This window comes from Harmonia axyridis, chromosome 4 (genome assembly GCF_914767665.1).
Source record: "Harmonia axyridis chromosome 4, icHarAxyr1.1, whole genome shotgun sequence".
In the NCBI taxonomy this organism is placed as follows: Eukaryota; Metazoa; Arthropoda; class Insecta; order Coleoptera; family Coccinellidae; genus Harmonia; species Harmonia axyridis.
The window spans coordinates 27,896,507-27,920,682 of NC_059504.1; the positions used below are offsets into that span (position 1 = coordinate 27,896,507).

Here is a 24,176-nt window from a genome sequence, read left to right on the forward strand (position 1 = left end):
AATTTAAATTTGTCTTTATAATATTTCTGTATATATTTGTATAATTTTTTCTACTGTATATAGTTTTTCATTTGAAATTTTCAATAAATTCTTCTTTCTGAAATTGTCTATTGAATCTTATTCTTCAATTTAGGATTTGATCCTTTTATCCTTGATATCCATATCTCGGTGAAATAGAAATTTCACCGATATTTTCATTCTGTCCATTACATATGTTTATCTTTTCTAAGATAAACATTTCTAATGGACAGATTGAGAATATCAGTCCTGCCTAGACATAATTACTTCTAATGCTTAGAAATCCAAAAAAATTGGAATGAAAGTCCGGTCAACTCCAGAATGCCCGCTATATTGAGTGAGAAAAAAAATGGAATCGGAAGAAATAATAAAGGACAAACGTGTTTTTTTCATCTCAGGAATATTAGGTTGAAATAAATGTATTGGCTGGTTAAAAATTTTAAGTTCGTTTGAAGATGGAAAATTTTTAGATAAGTAATTTTAGATTTAATTAGTTATTAGAGTTAATAGTTTCATTTCCACTTTTTCATTTTTGATGAAATTCTTCTAATTTCCCGAATTGAGTTCTGGAACCCTGAGAAAAGTCATTAGGATATTAAAAAGTCGAAATTTTATAACGGTTATGCGCACTAGTCACGACGTCTAACATTTCAGAAGGTAACATTTCTATAAGCATTACAATAAATTTCCTTACGAAATCTTTTCTCCAAATTCGTACTTTGTGTGTGTATAAATATTTTTTATTAATTTCTCAAGTCAAAATAAAAAGTTAATAATCTCATTCTGTTATATGTTATATGTCGACCTTCAAAAGTTACCGCACAAGGCTTCAGCATATTCAGCGGGCTGGTAAATTCGTCGCTGTGTATATGAAACTTATCAAAATATCTAAAAGTAAGTTGCACATCATAATTTCAAAATTTCCTCGAAATTTTGTAGCTAACATTAAAAATGATTCAAATCCATATCATTCATCTGAGAAAAAAATTTTTAATCACCACCCATTAGAATTGATAAATAGGTACTTAATGGACTTTCTTTGAAGACCCTTTGTGAAAAGGTATATAAACAAATTTCAATTCAGCAATAACTTCAGTTAGTTTAGTTATGTTAAGGCTTACAGAGGAAGAAGAAGAATTCCTGTAATTCTACTCGATGCTTTCTCGCACTATGGTCCCACCTGTAGAGAGTGCTTACACACGTTCAAGTTACTTCAATCAAGTAGGCTGTGCATTGATTATTTGCCACGAAAATAGTTCCATATTTTTTTTAAATTGAAAAAAGTGGGAATATAACAAAATGGATAACAAGGTGATATTGAAAAAAAGATTGGCAAAACTGAAGAATTATTCGAACAATATGAGAAGAACATTACATCTCAAAAACCTTATTAGCAATATAAGAAAACTTTCCGTTGAAGAATTGAATGAAATTGTTAATATCAAGAAGAACGATAATAAGGAAAATAATCAACTAGACAATAATTTGGGTATTTTGTGTGTGAATTGCCCTGAGGATGAAGATGAAAGAAGAAAAGGCGAAGAACTGGCTAAAGAACATTTGGATTTATGTTTGCAAAGGGCATACCTTTTCAAAAAAATGCTTGAATTTCCGGTATTCCAGATGAAAAATGGATTTCCGGTAATCAAATTTAACCAATATGATGTGTCTTTGAGACAAGGAAATGTTATTCTACCCAGAAAACATTATTTCTACCACACCTCACCAAATCGTGCAAAAAAATGCTATAATGATGAAACGATAGAATCAATGGCAGATTGGTTAATAACAAATAGTGCTTCCATAAATTATGACCAATTATATGAACAATTGTTAAATTAATTTAAATTTGTCTTTATAATATTTCTGTATATATTTGTATAATTTTTTCTACTGTATATAGTTTTTCATTTGAAATTTTCAATAAATTCTTCTTTCTGAGATTGTCTATTGAATCTTATTCTTCAATTTAGGATTTGATCCTTTTATCCTTGATATCCATATCTCGGTGAAATAGAAATTTCACCGATATTTTCATTCTGTCCATTACATATGTTTATCTTTTCTAAGATAAACATTTCTAATGGACAGTTTGAGAATATCAGTCCTGCCTAGACATAATTACTTCTAATGCTTAGAAATCCAAAAAAATTGGAATGAAAGTCCGGTCAACTCCAGAATGCCCGCTATATTGAGTGAGAAAAAAAATGGAATCGGAAGAAATAATAAAGGAAAAACGTGTTTTTTCATCTCAGGAATATTAGGTTGAAATAAATGTATTGGCTGGTTAAAAATTTTAAGTTCGTTTGAAGATGGAAAATTTTTAGATAAGTAATTTTAGATTTAATTAGGTATTAGAGTTAATAGTTTCATTTCCACTTTTTCATTTTTGATGAAATTCTTCTAATTTCCCGAATTGAGTTCTGGAACCCTGAGAAAAGTCATTAGGATATTTAAAAGTCGAAATTTTATAACGGTTATGCGCACTAGTCACGACGTCTAACATTTCAGAAGGTAACATTTCTATAAGCATTACAATAAATTTCCTTACGAAATCTTTTCTCCAAATTCGTACTTTGTGTGTGTATAAATATTTTTTATTAATTTCTCAAGTCAAAATAAAAAGTTAATAATCTCATTCGTAAAAATGATTCAAATCCATATCATTCTTCTGAGAAAAAAATTTTTAATCACCACCCTTTAGAATTGATAAATAGGTACTTAATGGACTTTCTCTGAAGACCCTTTGTGAAAAGGTATATAAACAAATTTCAATTCAGCAATAACTTCAGTTAGTTTAGTTATGTTAAGGCTTACAGAGGAAGAAGAAGAATTCCTGTGATTCTACTCGATGCTTTCTCGCACTATGGTCCCACCTGTAGAGAGTGCTTACACACGTTCAAGTTACTTCAATCAAGTAGGCTGTGCATTGATTATTTGCCACGAAAATAGTTTCATATTTTTTTTAAATTGAAAAAAGTGGGAATATAACAAAATGGATAACAAGGTGATATTGAAAAAAAGATTGGCAAAACTGAAGAATTATTCGAACAATATGAGAAGAACATTACATCTCAAAAACCTTATCAGCAATATAAGAAAACTTTCAGTTGAAGAATTGAATGAAATTGTTAATATCAAGAAGAACGATAATAAGGAAAATAATCAACTAGACCAGGGGTTCCCAATCTTTTTCAGCCCGCGGCGCAGTTACAAATTTATTATTTTGTCACGGCTCCCTACCTTCGCTAGCTATTTGAAAAAGATACAGTCGTAAGAAATAGGTACCTACAACTATAGTAGTTAGGTTAGGTAGATAGGAACAAAAATTGAAACATCTACAATATGAAATTAAGTTTTTTTATTATATGTAGGAGAATTGAAACAGAAAACAACAAGAGAGACTAAAGAAAAACCAAAATAAAATATGATAGTTAGGTACTCAGTCAAATCAATGTGACGGGTGAGCTTGGTGATCTCCGCACAGTTTTTCAAAGCGGGGAATAAGACTTGACACTGCTACTCTCATTTCTTGCTCCACATTGATCCTTGAGCGATATTTGTTCTTGATTACAGCTACAGCTGAAAATCCAGCTTCACATAAATATGATGTTGCAAACGGAATGAAAATTCTTACAGCTTTTGAACTTAAATTTGGATATTCATTTTGAATCGATAACCAAAACTCCACCAAATCGGAACTGGTGAATCTAGTTTTAAGGCTGCTGTCGCAAGAGAGTTCAATGAGACTCTCTTCATCTTGTGATGTGAATCCTGGTGGAGCTTGTGCATGGAAAGGATCTCTGATCCACGCAAATTTTTCGACATCATCATGTCCAAAGTACTTCGAAAACCATTCGGTGAGCTTCGATAGGTGTCCCGTGAAAAGAACCATCAGGTCTTGTGAGACAACCAGTTCATTAGATGCAGCATATTTATACAATTGCGGGAAGCAATCTTGACCACTGCCTTCATTCATTTTCTTTATCCACAACTGCAGTTTTTTTCTAAACGCCGCAATCCTCTCCAATAGTTTCAGAATGTGCGTGTTGTTGCCTTGCAAAGAGAGATTCAAATTATTTAGTTTCTCAAATATATCGCACAAATATGCTAGTTTTAGCAAAAAATCTGCTTCAGTGAAATATTTGGCGTTTTCATGACGTTCTTGCTGTAAAAAAATTCGAATTTCTTCGTGTAATTCGAACACACGAAATAAGACATTTCCACGTGAAAGCCATCGTGAATTGCAGTAATACAGCAGAGCCGTATGTTCAGCTCCCATATCTATACATAGTTTTTTAAAAAGTCTGGCCTTTACAGGCCTAGTTTTTATGTAGTTTACTGCACCAATTACACATTCCAGTACTTGGTTCAGTTCAGAGCTCATTGATTTTGATGCAAGAGCTTCTCTATGGATGATACAATGGGTCCACATAGCATTCGGTGCTTTTTTACGAATAAGCGCTTGTACTCCCCCATACCTGCCAGACATGGATCGAGCACCATCAGTACATACACCGATACACTTTTCCCAATCCAAGCCACTTTCTGCAATAAACTTGTCAAGAATTTCAAACAAGTCTTCGGCCTTCGCACTTTCGGTAATGCTTTTGCAGAATAAAAGGTCTTCGACAATAATATTGTCAGCCAGAAAGCGTACGTAACAAATGAGATGTGCATCGCTATTACTGTCAGTCGCCTCATCAAGTTGCAAACCAAAATCCTTGCTTTTCATTTTTTCTATTAATTGGTAATTGAGATCGTACGCTATGTCATGGATTCTTCGACTGATAGTATTGTTAGATAAGGGTACCTTGGAAATTAATTTTCCAGCCGATTCTCCCACCATAATATTCACCATGTCGATAGCAGCTGGTAGGATAAGCTCTTCTGCAATAGTATGAGGTTTTTTGCATTTTGCCACCCTGTATGCCACCTTGAATGATGCTAACAGTGCGTTGTTAGGTACTGAGGCTTGCTGAGTGAATACGTTCTTTGTTTTTTTTAAATTTTGTAATTTCCGGTGAAAAAAATCACGCGATTTTGCAACCATAGTTGGATGAATTGTCTCGAGATGTCGCTTCAATTTACTTGGAAGCATACTTTCAGATGATAGTATTTTCAAACAAAGCACACACTGCGGTTTTTCTTCATTGTTTACTTCTATTGAAGTAAAACCGAAGTCCAAATAGCTATCATCGTATTTACGATATTTCCGCTTCTTTGCTTCCCTGCCACCACTAGTAGATGCTTCCTCACTATCATTTGAACTACCGACTTGTTTTTTATTTAATAAAAATCTATCCATTTTGCATGAGATATTTGATGAAAAAGAAAGCGAAACAAAACACAAACAAAGTGAAACGAAACACGATAACACACAAAACACGATAACATAACACGTCCGTCGCGCGGCTCGCTTGAAATAAACTGGCATTGTGATTGCGAGCAAGCGATTGCGGGCGGGCAAAGACGTGGGAGGGGTAGGGGTAGGCAGTGTTGCCAACCAGCTCTCGACCAAACAATAGTTTTCAAGCGCGTAGGTACTTTTCGGCGAGTGAGCGACGACGACGCGCGCGACGTAAGTAGGTAGGCACTGTGTACTGCGCGGGTACCCGCGCAAAATTTTTGGTTTCGGATAATGATAGACGATCGACTCACGGCGCGGCGCCCCTCTTTAGTTTCTACGGCGCACCAGGGCGCCGCGGCGCCCACTTTGGGAACCCCTGAACTAGACAATAATTTGGGTATTTTGTGTGTGAATTGCCCTGAGGATGAAGATGAAAGAAGAAAAGGCGAAGAACTGGCTAAAGAACATTTGGATTTATGTTTGCAAACGGCATACCTTTTCAAAAAAATGCTTGAATTTCCGGTATTCCAGATGAAAAATGGATTTCCGGTAATCAAATTTAACCAATATGATGTGTCTTTGAGACAAGGAAATGTTATTCTACCCAGAAAACATTATTTCTACCACACCTTACCAAATCGTGCAAAAAAATGCTATAATGATGAAACGATAGAATCAATGGCAGATTGGTTAATAACAAATAGTGCTTCCATAAATTATGACCAATTATATGAACAATTGTTAAATTAATTTAAATTTGTCTTTATAATATTTCTGTATATATTTGTATAATTTTTTCTACTGTATATAGTTTTTCATTTGAAATTTTCAATAAATTCTTCTTTCTGAAATTGTCTATTGAATCTTATTCTTCAATTTAGGATTTGATCCTTTTATCCTTGATATCCATATCTCGGTGAAATAGAAATTTCACCGATATTTTCATTCTGTCCATTACATATGTTTATTTTTTCTAAGATAAACATTTCTAATGGACAGATTGAGAATATCAGTCCTGCCTAGATATAATTACTTCTAATGCTTAGAAATCCAAAAAAATTGGAATGAAAGTCCGGTCAACTCCAGAATGCCCGCTATATTGAGTGAGAAAAAAAATGGAATCGGAAGAAATAATAAAGGAAAAACGTGTTTTTTTCATCTCAGGAATATTAAGTTGAAATAAATGTATTGGCTGGTTAAAAATTTTAAGTTCGTTTGAAGATGGAAAATTTTTAGATAAGTAATTTTAGATTTAATTAGGTATTAGAGTTAATAGTGTCATTTCCACTTTTTCATTTTTGATGAAATTCTTCTAATTTCCCGAATTGAGTTCGGGAACCCTGAGAAAAGTCATTAGGATATTAAAAAGTCGAAATTTTATAACGGTTATGCGCACTAGTCACGACGTCTAACATTTCAGAAGGTAACATTTCTATAAGCATTACAATAAATTTCCTTACGAAATCTTTTCTCCAAATTCGTACTTTGTGTGTGTATAAATATTTTTCATTAATTTCTCAAGTCAAAATAAAAAGTTAATAATCTCATTCTGTTATATGTTATATGTCGACCTTCAAAAAATACCGCACAAGGCTTCAGCATAATCAGCAGGCTGGTAAATTCGTCGCTGTGTATATGAAACTTATCAAAATATCTAAAAGTAAGTTGCACATCATAATTTCAAAATTTCCTCGAAATTTTGTAGCTAACATTAAAAATGATTCAAATCCATATCATTCTTCTGAGAAAAAAATTTTTAATCACCACCCATTAGAATTGATAAATAGGTACTTAATGGACTTTCTCTGAAGACCCTTTGTGAAAAGGTATATAAACAAATTTCAATTCAGCAATAACTTCAGTTAGTTTAGTTATGTTGAGGCTTACAGAGGAAGAAGAAGAATTCCTGTGATTCTACTCGATGCTTTCTCGCACTATGGTCCCACCTGTAGAGAGTGCTTACACACGTTCAAGTTACTTCAATCAAGTAGGCTGTGCATTGATTATTTGCCACGAAAATAGTTTCATATTTTTTTTAAATTGAAAAAAGTGGGAATATAACAAAATGGATAACAAGGTGATATTGAAAAAAAGATTGGCAAAACTGAAGAATTATTCGAACAATATGAGAAGAACATTACATCTCAAAAACCTTATTAGCAATATAAGAAAACTTTCCGTTGAAGAATTGAATGAAATTGTTAATATCAAGAAGAACGATAATAAGGAAAATAATCAACTAGACAATAATTTGGGTATTTTGTGTGTGAATTGCCCTGAGGATGAAGATGAAAGAAGAAAAGGCGAAGAACTGGCTAAAGAACATTTGGATTTATGTTTGCAAAGGGCATACCTTTTCAAAAAAAAGCTTGAATTTCCGGTATTCCAGATGAAAAATGGATTTCCGGTAATCAAATTTAACCAATATGATGTGTCTTTGAGACAAGGAAATGTTATTCTACCCAGAAAACATTATTTCTACCACACCTTACCAAATCGTGCAAAAAAATGCTATAATGATGAAACGATAGAATCAATGGCAGATTGGTTAATAACAAATAGTGCTTCCATAAATTATGACCAATTATATGAACAATTGTTAAATTAATTTAAATTTGTCTTTATAATATTTCTGTATATATTTGTATAATTTTTTCTACTGTATATAGTTTTTCATTTGAAATTTTCAATAAATTCTTCTTTCTGAAATTGTCTATTGAATCTTATTCTTCAATTTAGGATTTGATCCTTTTATCCTTGATATCCATATATCGGTTAAATAGAAATTTCACCGATATTTTCATTCTGTCCGTTACATATGTTTATCTTTTCTAAGATAAACATTTCTAATGGACAGATTGAGAATATCAGTCCTGCCTAGACATAATTACTTCTAATGCTTAGAAATCCAAAAAAATTGGAATGAAAGTCCGGTCAACTCCAGAATGCCCGCTATATTGAGTGAGAAAAAAAATGGAATCGGAAGAAATAATAAAGGAAAAACGTGTTTTTTTCATCTCAGGAATATTAGGTTGAAATAAATGTATTGGCTGGTTAAAAATTTTAAGTTCGTTTGAAGATGGAAAATTTTTAGATAAGTAATTTTAGATTTAATTAGTTATTAGAGTTAATAGTTTCATTTCCACTTTTTCATTTTTGATGAAATTCTTCTAATTTCCCGAATTGAGTTCTGGAACCCTGAGAAAAGTCATTAGGATATTAAAAAGTCGAAATTTTATAACGGTTATGCGCACTAGTCACGACGTCTAACATTTCAGAAGGTAACATTTCTATAAGCATTACAATAAATTTCCTTACGAAATCTTTTCTCCAAATTCGTACTTTGTGTGTGTATAAATATTTTTCATTAATTTCTCAAGTCAAAATAAAAAGTTAATAATCTCATTCTGTTATATGTTATATGTCGACCTTCAAAAAATACCGCACAAGGCTTCAGCATAATCAGCAGGCTGGTAAATTCGTCGCTGTGTATATGAAACTTATCAAAATATCTAAAAGTAAGTTGCACATCATAATTTCAAAATTTCCTCGAAATTTTGTAGCTAACATTAAAAATGATTCAAATCCATATCATTCTTCTGAGAAAAAAATTTTTAATCACCACCCATTAGAATTGATAAATAGGTACTTAATGGACTTTCTCTGAAGACCCTTTGTGAAAAGGTATATAAACAAATTTCAATTCAGCAATAACTTCAGTTAGTTTAGTTATGTTGAGGCTTACAGAGGAAGAAGAAGAATTCCTGTGATTCTACTCGATGCTTTCTCGCACTATGGTCCCACCTGTAGAGAGTGCTTACACACGTTCAAGTTACTTCAATCAAGTAGGCTGTGCATTGATTATTTGCCACGAAAATAGTTTCATATTTTTTTTAAATTGAAAAAAGTGGGAATATAACAAAATGGATAACAAGGTGATATTGAAAAAAAGATTGGCAAAACTGAAGAATTATTCGAACAATATGAGAAGAACATTACATCTCAAAAACCTTATTAGCAATATAAGAAAACTTTCCGTTGAAGAATTGAATGAAATTGTTAATATCAAGAAGAACGATAATAAGGAAAATAATCAACTAGACAATAATTTGGGTATTTTGTGTGTGAATTGCCCTGAGGATGAAGATGAAAGAAGAAAAGGCGAAGAACTGGCTAAAGAACATTTGGATTTATGTTTGCAAAGGGCATACCTTTTCAAAAAAAAGCTTGAATTTCCGGTATTCCAGATGAAAAATGGATTTCCGGTAATCAAATTTAACCAATATGATGTGTCTTTGAGACAAGGAAATGTTATTCTACCCAGAAAACATTATTTCTACCACACCTTACCAAATCGTGCAAAAAAATGCTATAATGATGAAACGATAGAATCAATGGCAGATTGGTTAATAACAAATAGTGCTTCCATAAATTATGACCAATTATATGAACAATTGTTAAATTAATTTAAATTTGTCTTTTTAATATTTCTGTATATATTTGTATAATTTTTTCTACTGTATATAGTTTTTCATTTGAAATTTTCAATAAATTCTTCTTTCTGAAATTGTCTATTGAATCTTATTCTTCAATTTAGGATTTGATCCTTTTATCCTTGATATCCATATCTCGGTGAAATAGAAATTTCACCGATATTTTCATTCTGTCCATTACATATGTTTATCTTTTCTAAGATAAACATTTCTAATGGACAGATTGAGAATATCAGTCCTGCCTAGACATAATTACTTCTAATGCTTAGAAATCCAAAAAAATTGGAATGAAAGTCCGGTCAACTCCAGAATGCCCGCTATATTGAGTGAGAAAAAAAAATGGAATCGGAAGAAATAATAAAGGAAAAACGTGTTTTTTCATCTCAGGAATATTAGGTTGAAATAAATGTATTATCTGGTTGAAAATTTTAAGTTCGTTTGAAGATGGAAAATTTTTAGATAAGTAATTTTAGATTTAATTAGGTATTAGAGTTAATAGTTTCATTTCCACTTTTTCATTTTTGATGAAATTCTTCTAATTTCCCGAATTGAGTTCTGGAACCCTGAGAAAAGTCATTAGGATATTAAAAAGTCGAAATTTTATAACGGTTATGCGCACTAGTCACGACGTCTAACATTTCAGAAGGTAACATTTCTATAAGCATTACAATAAATTTCCTTACGAAATCTTTTCTCCAAATTCGTACTTTGTGTGTGTATAAATATTTTTCATTAATTTCTCAAGTCAAAATAAAAAGTTAATAATCTCATTCTGTTATATGTTATATGTCGACCTTCAAAAGTTACCGCACAAGGCTTCAGCATATTCAGCAGGCTGGTAAATTCGTCGCTGTGTAAATGAAACTTATCAAAATATCTAAAAGTGAGTTGCACATCATAATTTCAAAATTTCCTCGAAATTTTGTAGCTAACATTAAAAATGATTCAAATCCATATCATTATTCTGAGAAAAAAATTTTTAATCACCACCCATTAGAATTGATAAATAGGTACTTAATGGACTTTCTCTGAAGACCCTTTGTGAAAAGGTATATAAACAAATTTCAATTCAGCAATAACTTCAGTTAGTTTAGTTATGTTGAGGCTTACAGAGGAAGAAGAAGAATTCCTGTGATTCTACTCGATGCTTTCTCGCACTATGGTCCCACCTGTAGAGAGTGCTTACACACGTTCAAGTTACTTCAATCAAGTAGGCTGTGCATTGATTATTTGCCACGAAAATAGTTTCATATTTTTTTTAAATTGAAAAAAGTGGGAATATAACAAAATGGATAACAAGGTGATATTGAAAAAAAGATTGGCAAAACTGAAAAATTATTCGAACAATATGAGAAGAACATTACATCTCAAAAACCTTATTAGCAATATAAGAAAACTTTCAGTTGAAGAATTGAATGAAATTGTTAATATCAAGAAGAACGATAATAAGGAAAATAATCAACTAGACAATAATTTGGGTATTTTGTGTGTGAATTGCCCTGAGGATGAAGATGAAAGAAGAAAAGGCGAAGAACTGGCTAAAGAACATTTGAATTTATGTTTGCAAAGGGCATACCTTTTCAAAAAAATGCTTGAATTTCCGGTATTCCAGATGAAAAATGGATTTCCGGTAATCAAATTTAACCAATATGATGTGTCTTTGAGACAAGGAAATGTTATTCTACCCAGAAAACATTATTTCTACCACACCTTACCAAATCGTGCAAAAAAATGCTATAATGATGAAACGATAGAATCAATGGCAGATTGGTTAATAACAAATAGTGCTTCCATAAATTATGACCAATTATATGAACAATTGTTAAATTAATTTGAATTTGTCTTTTTAATATTTCTGTATATATTTGTATAATTTTTTCTACTGTATATAGTTTTTCATTTGAAATTTTCAATAAATTCTTCTTTCTGAAATTGTCTATTGAATCTTATTCTTCAATTTAGGATTTGATCCTATTATCCTTGATATCCATATCTCGGTGAAATAGAAATTTCACCGATATTTTCATTCTGTCCATTACATATGTTTATCTTTTCTAAGATAAACATTTCTAATGGACAGATTGAGAATATCAGTCCTGCCTAGACATAATTACTTCTAATGCTTAGAAATCCAAAAAAATTGGAATGAAAGTCCGGTCAACTCCAGAATGCCCGCTATATTGAGTGAGAAAAAAAATGGAATCGGAAGAAATAATAAAAGAAAAACGTGTTTTTTTCATCTCAGGAATATTAGGTTGAAATAAATGTATTGGCTGGTTGAAAATTTTAAGTTCGTTTGAAGATGGAAAATTTTTAGATAAGTAATTTTAGATTTAATTAGGTATTAGAGTTAATAGTTTCATTTCCACTTTTTCATTTTTGATGAAATTCTTCTAATTTCCCGAATTGAGTTCTGGAACCCAGAAAAAAGTCATTAGGATATTAAAAAGTCGAAATTTTATAACGGTTATGCGCACTAGTCATGACGTCTAACATTTCAGAAGGTAACATTTCTATAAGCATTACAATAAATTTCCTTACGAAATCTTTTCTCCAAATTCGTACTTTGTGTGTGTATAAATATTTTTTATTAATTTCTCAAGTCAAAATAAAAAGTTAATAATCTCATTCTGTTATATGTTATATGTCGACCTTCAAAAATTACCGCACAAGGCTTCAGCATATTCAGCAGGCTGATAAATTCGTCGCTGTGTATATGAAACTTATCAAAATATCTAAAAGTGAGTTGCACATCATAATTTCAAAATTTCCTCGAAATTTTGTAGCTAACATTAAAAATGATTCAAATCCATATCATTCTTCTGAGAAAAAAATTTTTAATCACCACCCATTAGAATTGATAAATAGGTACTTAATGGACTTTCTCTGAAGACCCTTTGTGAAAAGGTATATAAACAAATTTCAATTCAGCAATAACTTCAGTTAGTTTAGTTATGTTAAGGCTTACAGAGGAAGAAGAAGAATTCCTGTGATTCTACTCGATGCTTTCTCGCACTATGGTCCCACCTGTAGAGAGTGCTTACACACGTTCAAGTTACTTCAATCAAGTAGGCTGTGCATTGATTATTTGCCACGAAAATAGTTTCATATTTTTTTTAAATTGAAAAAAGTGGGAATATAACAAAATGGATAACAAGGTGATATTGAAAAAAAGATTGGCAAAACTGAAGAATTATTCGAACAATATGAGAAGAACATTACATCTCAAAAACCTTATTAGCAATATAAGAAAACTTTCAGTTGAAGAATTGAATGAAATTGTTAATATCAAGAAGAACGATAATAAGGAAAATAATCAACTAGACAATAATTTGGGTATTTTGTGTGTGAATTGCCCTGAGAATGAAAATGAAAGAAGAAAAGGCGAAGAACTGGCTAAAGAACATTTGAATTTATGTTTGCAAAGGGCATACCTTTTCAAAAAAATGCTTGAATTTCCGGTATTCCAGATGAAAAATGGATTTCTGGTAATCAAATTTAACCAATATGATGTGTCTTTGAGACAAGGAAATGTTATTCTACCCAGAAAACATTATTTCTACCACACCTTACCAAATCGTGCAAAAAAATGCTATAATGATGAAACGATAGAATCAATGGCAGATTGGTTAATAACAAATAGTGCTTCCATAAATTATGACCAATTATATGAACAATTGTTAAATTAATTCAAATTTGTCTTTATATTATTTCTGTATATATTTGTATAATTTTTTTTACTGTATATAGTTTTTCATTTGAAATTTTCAATAAATTCTTCTTTCTGAAATTGTCTATTGAATCTTATTCTTCAATTTAGGATTTGATCCTTTTATCCTTGATATCCATATCTCGGTGAAATAGAAATTTCACCGATATTTTCATTCTGTCCATTACATATGTTTATCTTTTCTAAGATAAACATTTCTAATGGACAGATTGAGAATATCAGTCCTGCCTAGACATAATTACTTCTAATGCTTAGAAATCCAAAAAAATTGGAATGAAAGTCCGGTCAACTCCAGAATGCCCGCTATATTGAGTGAGAAAAAAAATGGAATCGGAAGAAATAATAAAGGAAAAACGTGTTTTTTCATCTCAGGAATATTAGGTTGAAATAAATGTATTGGCTGGTTAAAAATTTTAAGTTCGTTTGAAGATGGAAAATTTTTAGATAAGTAATTTTAGATTTAATTAGGTATTAGAGTTGATAGTTTCATTTCCATTTTTTCATTTTTGATGAAATTCTTCTAATTTCCCGAATTGAGTTCTGGAACCCTGAGAAAAGTCATTAGGATATTTAAAAGTCGAAATTTTATAACGGTTATGCGCACTAGTCACGACGTCTAACATTTCAGAAGGTAACATTTCTATAAGCATTACAATAAATTTCCTTACGAAATCTTTTCTCCAAATTCGTACTTTGTGTGTGTATAAATATTTTTTATTAATTTCTCAAGTCAAAATAAAAAGTTAATAATCTCATTCTGTTATATGTTATATGTCGACCTACAAAAGTTACCGCACAAGGCTTCAGCATATTCAGCGGGCTGGTAAATTCGTCGCTGTGTATATGAAACTTATCAAAATATCTAAAAGTAAGTTGCACATCATAATTTCGAAATTTCCTCGAAATTTTGTAGCTAACATTAAAAATGATTCAAATCCATATCATTCATCTGAGAAAAAAATTTTTAATCACCACCCATTAGAATTGATAAATAGGTACTTAATGGACTTTCTCTGAAGACCTTTTGTGAAAGGGTATATAAACAAATTTCAATTCAGCAATAACTTCAGTTAGTTTAGTTATGTTAAGGCTTACAGAGGAAGAAGAAGAATTCCTGTAATTCTACTCGATGCTTTCTCGCACTATGGTCCCACCTGTAGAGAGTGCTTACACACGTTCAAGTTACTTCAATCAAGTAGGCTGTGCATTGATTATTTGCCACGAAAATAGTTTCATATTTTTTTTAAATTGAAAAAAGTGGGAATATAACAAAATGGATAACAAGGTGATATTGAAAAAAAGATTGGCAAAACTGAAGAATTATTCGAACAATATGAGAAGAACATTACATCTCAAAAACCTTATTAGCAATATAAGAAAACTTTCAGTTGAAGAATTGAATGAAATTGTTAATATCAAGAAGAACGATAATAAGGAAAATAATCAACTAGACAATTATTTGGGTATTTTGTGTGTGAATTGCCCTGAGGATGAAGATGAAAGAAGAAAAGGCGAAGAACTGGCTAAAGAACATTTGGATTTATGTTTGCAAAGGGCATACCTTTTCAAAAAAATGCTTGAATTTCCGGTATTCCAGATGAAAAATGGATTTCCGGTAATCAAATTTAACCAATATGATGTGTCTTTGAGACAAGTAAATGTTATTCTACCCAGAAAACATTATTTCTACCACACCTTACCAAATCGTGCAAAAAAATGCTATAATGATGAAACGATAGAATCAATGGCAGATTGGTTAATAACAAATAGTGCTTCCATAAATTATGACCAATTATATGAACAATTGTTAAATTAATTTAAATTTGTCTTTTAAATATTTCTGTATATATTTGTATAATTTTTTCTACTGTATATAGTTGTTCATTTGAAATTTTCAATAAATTCTTCTTTCTGAAATTGTCTATTGAATCTCATTCTTCAATTTAGGATTTGATCCTTTTATCCTTGATATCCATATCTCGGTGAAATAGAAATTTGTCCGATATTTTCATTCTGTCCATTACATATGTTTATCTTTTCTAAGATAAACATTTCTAATGGACAGATTGAGAATATCAGTCCTGCCTAGACATAATTACTTCTAATGCTTAGAAATCCAAAAAAATTGGAATGAAAGTCCGGTCAACTCCAGAATGCCCGCTATATTGAGTGAGAAAAAAAATGGAATCGGAAGAAATAATAAAGGAAAAACGTGTTTTTTTCATCTCAGGAATATAAGGTTGAAATAAATGTATTGGCTGGTTAAAAATTTTAAGTTCGTTTGAAGATGGAAAATTTTTAGATAAGTAATTTTAGATTTAGTTAGTTATTGGAGTTAATAGTTTCATTTCCACTTTTTCATTTTAGATGAAATTCTTCTAATTTCCCGAATTGAGTTCTGGAACCCTGAGAAAAGTCATTAGGATATTAAAAAGTCGAAATTTTATAACGGTTATGCGCACTAGTCACGACGTCTAACATTTCAGAAGGTAACATTTCTATAAGCATTACAATAAATTTCCTTACGAAATCTTTTCTCCAAATTCGTACTTTGTGTGTGTATAAATATTTTTTATTTATTTCTCAAGTCAAAATAAAAAGTTGATAATCTCATTCTGTTATATGTTATATGTCGACCTTCAAAAGTTACCGCACAAGGCTTCAGCATATTCAGCAGGCTGGTAAATTCGTCGCTGTGTATATGAAACTTATCAAAATATCTAAAAGTAAGTTGCACATCATAATTTCAAAATTTCCTCGAAATTTTGTAGCTAACATTAAAAATGATTCAAATCCATATCATTCTTCTGAGAAAAAAATTTGTAATCACCACCCATTAGAATTGATAAATAGGTACTTAATGGACTTTCTCTGAAGACCCTTTGTGAAAAGGTATATAAACAAATTTCAATTCAGCAATAACTTCAGTTAGTTTAGTTATGTTAAGGCTTACAGAGGAAGAAGAAGAATTCCTGTGATTCTACTCGATGCTTTCTCGCACTATGGTCCCACCTGTAGAGAGTGCTTACACACGTTCAAGTTACTTCAATCAAGTAGGCTGTGCATTGATTATTTGCCACGAAAATAGTTTCATATTTTTTTTAAATTGAAAAAAGTGGGAATATAACAAAATGGATAACAAGGTGATATTGAAAAAAAGATTGGCAGAACTGAAGAATTATTCGAACAATATGAGAAGAACATTACATCTCAAAAACCTTATTAGCAATATAAGAAAACTTTCAGTTGAAGAATTGAATGAAATTGTTAATATCAAGAAGAACGATAATAAGGAAAATAATCAACTAGACAATAATTTGGGTATTTTGTGTGTGAATTGCCCTGAGGATGAAGATGAAAGAAGAAAAGGCGAAGAACTGGCTAAAGAACATTTGGATTTATGTTTGCAAAGGGCATACCTTTTCAAAAAAATGCTTGAATTTCCGGTATTCCAGATGAAAAATAGATTTCCGGTAATCAAATTTAACCAATATGATGTGTCTTTGAGACAAGGAAATGTTATTCTACCCAGAAAACATTATTTCTACCACTCCTTACCAAATCGTGCAAAAAAATGCTATAATGATGAAACGATAGAATCAATGGCAGATTGGTTAATAACAAATAGTGCTTCCATAAATTATGACCAATTATATGAACAATTGTTAAATTAATTTAAATTTGTCTTTTTAATATTTCTGTATATATTTGTATAATTTTTTCTACTGTATATAGTTTTTCATTTGAAATTTTCAATAAATTCTTCTTTCTGAGATTGTCTATTGAATCTTATTCTTCAATTTAGGATTTGATCCTTTTATCCTTGATATCCATATCTCGGTGAAATAGAAATTTGTCCGATATTTTCATTCTGTCCATTACATATGTTTATCTTTTCTAAGATAAACATTTCTAATGGACAGATTGAGAATATCAGTCCTGCCTAGACATAATTACTTCTAATGCTTAGAAATCCAAAAAAATTGGAATGAAAGTCCGGTCAACTCCAGAATGCCCGCTATATTGAGTGAGAAAAAAAATGGAATCGGAAGAAATAATAAAGGAAAAACGTGTTTTTTTCATCTCAGGAATATAAGGTTGAAATAAATGTATTGGCTGGTTAAAAATTTTAAGTTCGTTTGAAGATGGAAAATTTTTAGATAAGTAATTTTAGATTTAATTAGGTATTAGAGTTAATAGTTTCATTTCCACTTTTTCATTTTTGATGAAATTCTTCTAATTTCCCGAATTGAGTTCTGGAACCCTGAGAAAAGTCATTAGGATATTAAAAAGTCGAAATTTTATAACGGTTATGCGCACTAGTCACGACGTCTAACATTTCAGAAGGTAACATTTCTATAAGCATTACAATAAATTTCCTTACGAAATCTTTTCTCCAAATTCGTACTTTGTGTGTGTATAAATATTTTTTATTAATTTCCCAAGTCAAAATAAAAAGTTAATAATCTCATTCTGTTATATGTTATATGTCGACCTTCAAAAGTTACCGCACAAGGCTTCAGCATATTCAGCAGGCTGATAAATTCGTCGCTGTGTATATGAAACTTATCAAAATATCTTAAAGTAAGTTGCACATCATAATTTCAAAATTTCCTCGAAATTTTGTAGCTAACATTAAAAATGATTCAAATCCATATCATTCTTCTGAGAAAAAAATTTTTAATCACCACCCATTAGAATTGATAAATAGGTACTTAATGGACTTTCTCTGAAGACCCTTTGTGAAAAGGTATATAAACAAATTTCAATTCAGCAATAACTTCAGTTAGTTTAGTTATGTTAAGGCTTACAGAGGAAGAACAAGAATTCCTGTGATTCTACTCGATGCTTTCTCGCACTATGGTCCCACCTGTAGAGAGTGCTTACACACGTTCAAGTTACTTCAATCAAGTAGGCTGTGCATTGATTATTTGCCACGAAAATAGTTTCATATTTTTTTTAAATTGAAAAAAGTGGGAATATAACAAAATGGATAACAAGGTGATATTGAAAAAAAGATTGGCAAAACTGAAGAATTATTCGAACAATATGAGAAGAACATTACATCTCAAAAACCTTATTAGCAATATAAGAAAACTTTCAGTTGAAGAATTGAATGAAATTGTTAATATCAAGAAGAACGATAATAAGGAAAATAATCAACTAGACAATTATTTGGGTATTTTGTGTGTGAATTGCCCTGAGGATGAAGATGAAAGAAGAAAAGGCGAAGAACTGGCTAAAGAACATTTGGATTTATGTTTGCAAAGGGCATACCTTTTCAAAAAAATGCTTGAATTTCCGGTATTCCAGATGAAAAATGGATTTCCGGTAATCAAATTTAACCAATATGATGTGTCTTTGAGACAAGGAAATGTTATTCTACCCAGAAAACATTATTTCTACCACACCTTACCAAATCGTGCAAAAAAATGCTATAATGATGAAACGATAGAATCAATGGCAGATTGGTTAATAACAAATAGTGCTTCCATAAATTATGACCAATTATATGAACAATGGTTAAATTAATTTAAATTTGTCTTTATAATATTTCTGTATATATTTGTATAATTTTTTCTACTGTATATAGTTTTTCATTTGAAATTTTCAATAAATTCTTCTTTCTGAAATTGTCTATTGAATCTTATTCTTCAATTTAGGATTTGATCCTTTTATCCTTGATATCCATATCTCGGTGAAATAGAAATTTCACCGATATTTTCATTCTGTCCATTACATATGTTTATCTTTTCTAAGATAAACATTTCTAATGGACAGATTGAGAATATCAGTCCTGCCTAGACATAATTACTTCTAATGCTTAGAAATCCAAAAAAATTGGAATGAAAGTCCGGTCAACTCCAGAATGCCCGCTATATTGAGTGAGAAAAAAAATGGAATCGGAAGAAATAATAAAGGAAAAACGTGTTTTTTCATCTCAGGAATAATAGGTTGAAATAAATGTATTGGCTGGTTAAAAATTTTAAGTTCGTTTGAAGATGGAAAATTTTTAGATAAGTAATTTTAGATTTAATTAGGTATTAGAGTTAATAGTTTCATTTCCACTTTTTCATTTTTGATGAAATTCTTCTAATTTCCCGAATTGAGTTCTGGAACCCTGAGAAAAGTCATTAGGATATTTAAAAGTCGAAATTTTATAACGGTTATGCGCACTAGTCACGACGTCTAACATTTCAGAAGGTAACATTTCTATAAGCTTCTTTTTTCTTTAAGTTGAGATTTCCCGTGCGGATGTGTTGCCGATTGTTCTGAAGTGATAGTAGTTTTTCTTGGGAAAAGTGTATTTTCATTCGGTTCCTTTCTTGTGAGGATATTGGCAAGTACTTGAATGTTACATTTGAATTGTATTCATTATTTGATTCTGTTTATCCGGGCTACGTTTTTCATTTGTTTCAATCGAACGGATTATCTGTTCGATTTGTTTACATCCCGAGTCAGCCACACGTGAGCCTGTGTTCGTATCGCTATCAGTTGAAATTGTCATATGTACGTGGGGCTTTCATTATTGGATTTTACTGTTTGTCTGATATTCCAATTATTTCAATTATTTCCTGGTGTACTGGTGTTACCTATCCTTCATTCTAACTGTTACTCTGCGGCCCTCGTGTGTGTTTTTAAGTCATCGGCTATCGGCCCGGCCGTTGTGAAGAGTGTCCCTGTCATATTCCTTTTTCACCAGTACATTCATTTATTTATTTATTTTTAATTGTTTATTTTTGTGATTTCTTGATGGCTACTGTGTCTTGCATGAAATGTAGCTTAGCTATTAAGGATGGCACAGATAACATGTTGAGATGTGATGGTTGCAACAGACCTATTCATGCCTCCTGTTCGGAGCTTACTGCTGCGGAACTAAAGTGTTTCAACCTACGCTCAAATGTTAAGAGACGTGTGAAATACCTCTGTCTTGAGTGCGAGCAGGGTCTTCACCAGATTCCTAAAATTTTGCAATTAATAAGCGAGATGAGAGATGAGATACGTGAGCTGAAGCGATCAGAATCCGTTGATGTTGGAGTGACACAGGTGACGTCTGGGCCCTCCCCTCAGTCCAGTGAAGAAATTATTAATGAGGTGTTTGAAAGAACTAAGCGCTCCCATAACTTAATCATACATGGGAGTATTGAGAGAGGTGCTAACAGGCAAGACCAGTTGCAGATTGATTCTGATATGGTTCAATCAATTCTTAATGAATGTGTTGTTTCTGAGCAAAATTTTAAGTTTTTCAGAATAGGAAAGTTTGATTCTACCAAGGAAGCGCGTTCTCGTCCTATAAAGGTTAGTTTTTCTTCACCTGATCCAGTGTCTGTCATTTTGCGGAGGTTCAAAAAGTTGAAGTCCAAGTTCGAGAAAATATACGTTGCTCCCGATAGAACTCCACAACAGGTAGCATTTTACAGATCTGTTAGATCTGAGTTGGATCAACGTTTGGCAGCGGGAGAGTCAAATCTCCGAATAAAGTATATATCCGGGATTCCATCTGTGGTGGAGTCGCGTTCGGAAAACTAAACTTGCCCAACCGGATTGTTTCTGCTGATCTGTCCCATGAACTATTAGAGGTCACTATTTTTTATCAGAATTGTAGAGGCCTCAATAATAAATTATTGCCATTTTTCAGATCAGCATGTGAATATACGTATGATATAGTTTGTATAACTGAGACATGGCTTGGTGATTCGGTTTTTGATGGTGAATTGTTTCCTCCAGGATATAAAGTGATTAGATGTGATAGACAGTTTGGTAGGGTTAATAGGTCTCGTGGCGGTGGAGTTCTGGTTGCGGCTTCTAACAGTACATCTTTCAGCCTTATTGATGGAGCATTTTTGACCGATCGTGTCCCCTTGGTGGATGTGGTTTTGTGCCGTTTTACTGAGCCCTTTACTTTTATTGTGTGTGTGGTTTATATTCCGCCTGATATTACTGTTTTTCAGCTTGAGACTTTTACTACTGCATTGGAGTTGAATTTTTCTGGAGAGACTGTGTTCCTTGTTGGTGACTTCAATTGTCCTGATTTTGTTTGTTCTAGTCGTGGTCCTAAATCAATTCTTTTGCAGAACTTCTGTGATCTCCTGGGTCTGCGTCAGTTCAACTCCGTTCTTAGCGGGGATCTCAGGCTGCTGGACTTAGTTCTGGCGAGTAATAATTTTGAGGTGTCAGTCATTCATTGCGACTCTCCTTTTGTTCCTGAGGACCTATACCATCCTGCTTTGAGTATGGTTTTATCTCTGGAATCTCCCAAGCGTCGGGTAAATTTTCCGAAGAAGTATAATACATTTTATAACTTTAAGAGGGCTGATTACTCTTCTTTGTCTACGGCAATCAATTCCGTTAATTGGGATATTATAGCAGAGTTCAAGAGTGTCGATGAAGCTTTGGATTTCTTTTACGGCAAACTTTTCGAGATTCTGGATGACCTTGTTCCTAGAAGGACTAACTATTCGGCAGATCCTGACTTCCCTGTCTGGTTCACGAGAAAATTAAAACGTGATATCCGCTTGAAGAACTATTACAGAGTGAAGTGGCGTAATGGTGGTGAAAGAAGATATTTTTTTCGAATTTAAGCGATTGAGAGCACTGGTCAAGTCTGAAATTAATTTGGAGTACAGCAGATATCTGTCCGAGGTGCAGAGCCAAATAAGATCAAACCCCTCTTCATTCTGGAAATATCTGGATCAGAGAAGGGGTTCCACAAGAATTCCTGGAGTCTTTCATTCTAATGAACGTCTTTATGACGATCCCAGAGAAATTGTTGATTTATTTGGAGCTCATTTTTCTAACGTGAATAACCTGACTGCTGCCAGTGTTCAAGATTCTGAATATTCGACGAACTTTCCACCAGTCTTTGTTCCATCAGTGACAGATGATGAGATAAAGTCCATTATGGAAAAATATCCTGACCGATTAACATCTGGTGACGATCAGCTTCCAGCTGTGTTCTTGAGGGAATGTAGCTCTGCTCTGGCCGGACCTCTCCACCGTATAATCTCCATTAGCCTTAGTTCTTTTACTTTTCCTATGAGATGGAAGAGGGCTAGGGTAGTTCCGGTGTTCAAGAAGGGTGATTCGTCTTCTGTGGAGAATTATAGACCTATTTCCATTTTGTCGAACTTTGCTAAGGTATATGAGGAGGTCCTGTATTCAAGCATTTACCACCATATTAAGCAGCGTTTATCATCAGCACAGCATGGTTTTGTCCGGGGAAGGTCGACAGTAACTAACCTAGCCACAATTTCGCAGGTCATAGCAGAGTCCCTTGATGATGGAGGTCAGGTTGATGTGATCTATACAGATTTCTCACGCGCCTTTGACACCGTTGACTATAATTTGCTTTTGAACAAGCTAGCATCACTTGGTTTTGCGCCTGACTTTGTGAGGTTGCTTCGTTCCTATTTGAAGGGTAGAACTAATTATGTTTTCTACAATGGATTCAGATCTTTTGAGTATGAGCTCAAGTTTGGCGTTCCTCAGGGATCTAACCTCGGACCATTGCTGTTTATAATATTTATTGATGACCTTTTATGCTCTCTCAATTGTGAGGCTCTAGCCTATGCTGATGATCTGAAGCTGTTCATGAGAATACATGGAATTAATGACCAATTACTTCTTCAGTCGAGTTTAGAGTTGGTTCAAAGTTGGTGCTTGCGGAATGGACTTATTTTAAATTTGAAGAAGTGTTTTAAAGTTACTTTTACCAGGAAGACGCAGCCACTAGCTTTCGATTATCACATTGGTGGTGATTTAATTGCGGCTGGAGATCACTTTCGTGACCTGGGAGTTTGGTTTGACAGTGAGCTGAGTTTTGTTCCACATGTTGAGGATCTGTGTTCATCTGCCTGTAGGTCTTTGGGTTTTCTGTTCAGGAGCTTCCGTGAGCTAGACGATCTATCTGCTCTCAGAAATGTCTACTTTTCCCTTGTTCTCAGTAGGTTGGAGTATGCTAACATGATTTGGTTCCCAATTTATGCAACGCATCTTACTCCCATTGAGCGAGTTCAGAGGAAGTTCCTGAAATACGTCGTTTATAGGAAGACAGGCATATATCCAGAGCGTGGTGTTGATCTTTCCGGCATAATGGAGGAGCTGAAGCTTTCAACTTTATTTGAGCAGCAGGTTCAGCAGTGCGCGAGATTCGCCCAGAAACTCTTAGGTGGAAGGATTGACTGCCCATTTCTGCTCTCTCGGGTGAACATTCACGTCCCGAGGATGGCAGCCAGGAGTTCTCCAACATTTGGTCTGCCCACGCCTCGGACCAACATACTCCAGCGGGCACCTGTGTATAGGCTTTGTGATTGTGCTAACAAAGTCAATATAAGTCTATTGTAATTGTTTATTTAAAGTTTTTTTTTTTTTACTTCTTTATAACTATCATTTTTTGGAGTACTTGCCATTTCGTTTAGTTTTTTAGGGAATTCACATGTATTTTCTTTAAGTTGATGTAATTTGTTACTGGGAAATTTCCTGTTGGGTAAATAAAGTTATTATTTATTATTTATTATTTATTTATAAGCATTACAATAAATTTCCTTACGAAATCTTTTCTCCAAATTCGTACTTTGTGTGTGTA

General features: G+C 32.6%; 2 protein-coding genes across 2 annotated transcripts; one reads left to right on the plus strand and one right to left on the minus strand.

The window, feature by feature from the left end:
* Window positions 1–3,180: 3,180 nt before the first annotated feature.
* On the minus strand, window positions 3,181–5,026 carry LOC123678596 (zinc finger BED domain-containing protein 5-like). Its single transcript, XM_045615724.1, has 2 exons — window positions 3,656–5,026; window positions 3,181–3,600 (listed from the first exon to the last, which is right to left on the minus strand). Exons 1-2 carry the CDS (start codon window positions 4,877–4,879, stop codon window positions 3,595–3,597), a joined length of 1,230 nt encoding a protein of 409 aa, XP_045471680.1. The 5' UTR covers window positions 4,880–5,026; the 3' UTR covers window positions 3,181–3,594.
* Window positions 5,027–20,344: 15,318 nt separating this feature from the next.
* On the plus strand, window positions 20,345–23,935 carry LOC123678644. Its single transcript, XM_045615777.1, has 4 exons — window positions 20,345–21,072; window positions 21,231–21,858; window positions 21,901–22,125; window positions 22,175–23,935. The coding sequence occupies exons 1-4, from the start codon at window positions 20,345–20,347 to the stop codon at window positions 23,933–23,935; spliced, it is 3,342 nt and encodes a 1,113-aa protein (XP_045471733.1).
* Window positions 23,936–24,176: the final 241 nt, after the last annotated feature.

Coding starts and splice junctions, on each gene's coding strand:
- LOC123678596 (XM_045615724.1), bottom strand. CDS start 4,879: ATGGTGAATATTATGGTGGGAGAATCGGCTGGAAAATTAATTTCCAAG.
- LOC123678644 (XM_045615777.1), top strand. CDS start 20,345: ATGGCTACTGTGTCTTGCATGAAATGTAGCTTAGCTATTAAGGATGGC. Junction 21,073..21,230: donor GAGTCAAATCTCCGAATAAA/GTATATATCCGG, acceptor GCCATTTTTCAG/ATCAGCATGTGAATATACGT. Junction 21,859..21,900: donor TGGAATCTCCCAAGCGTCGG/GTAAATTTTCCG, acceptor TATAACTTTAAG/AGGGCTGATTACTCTTCTTT.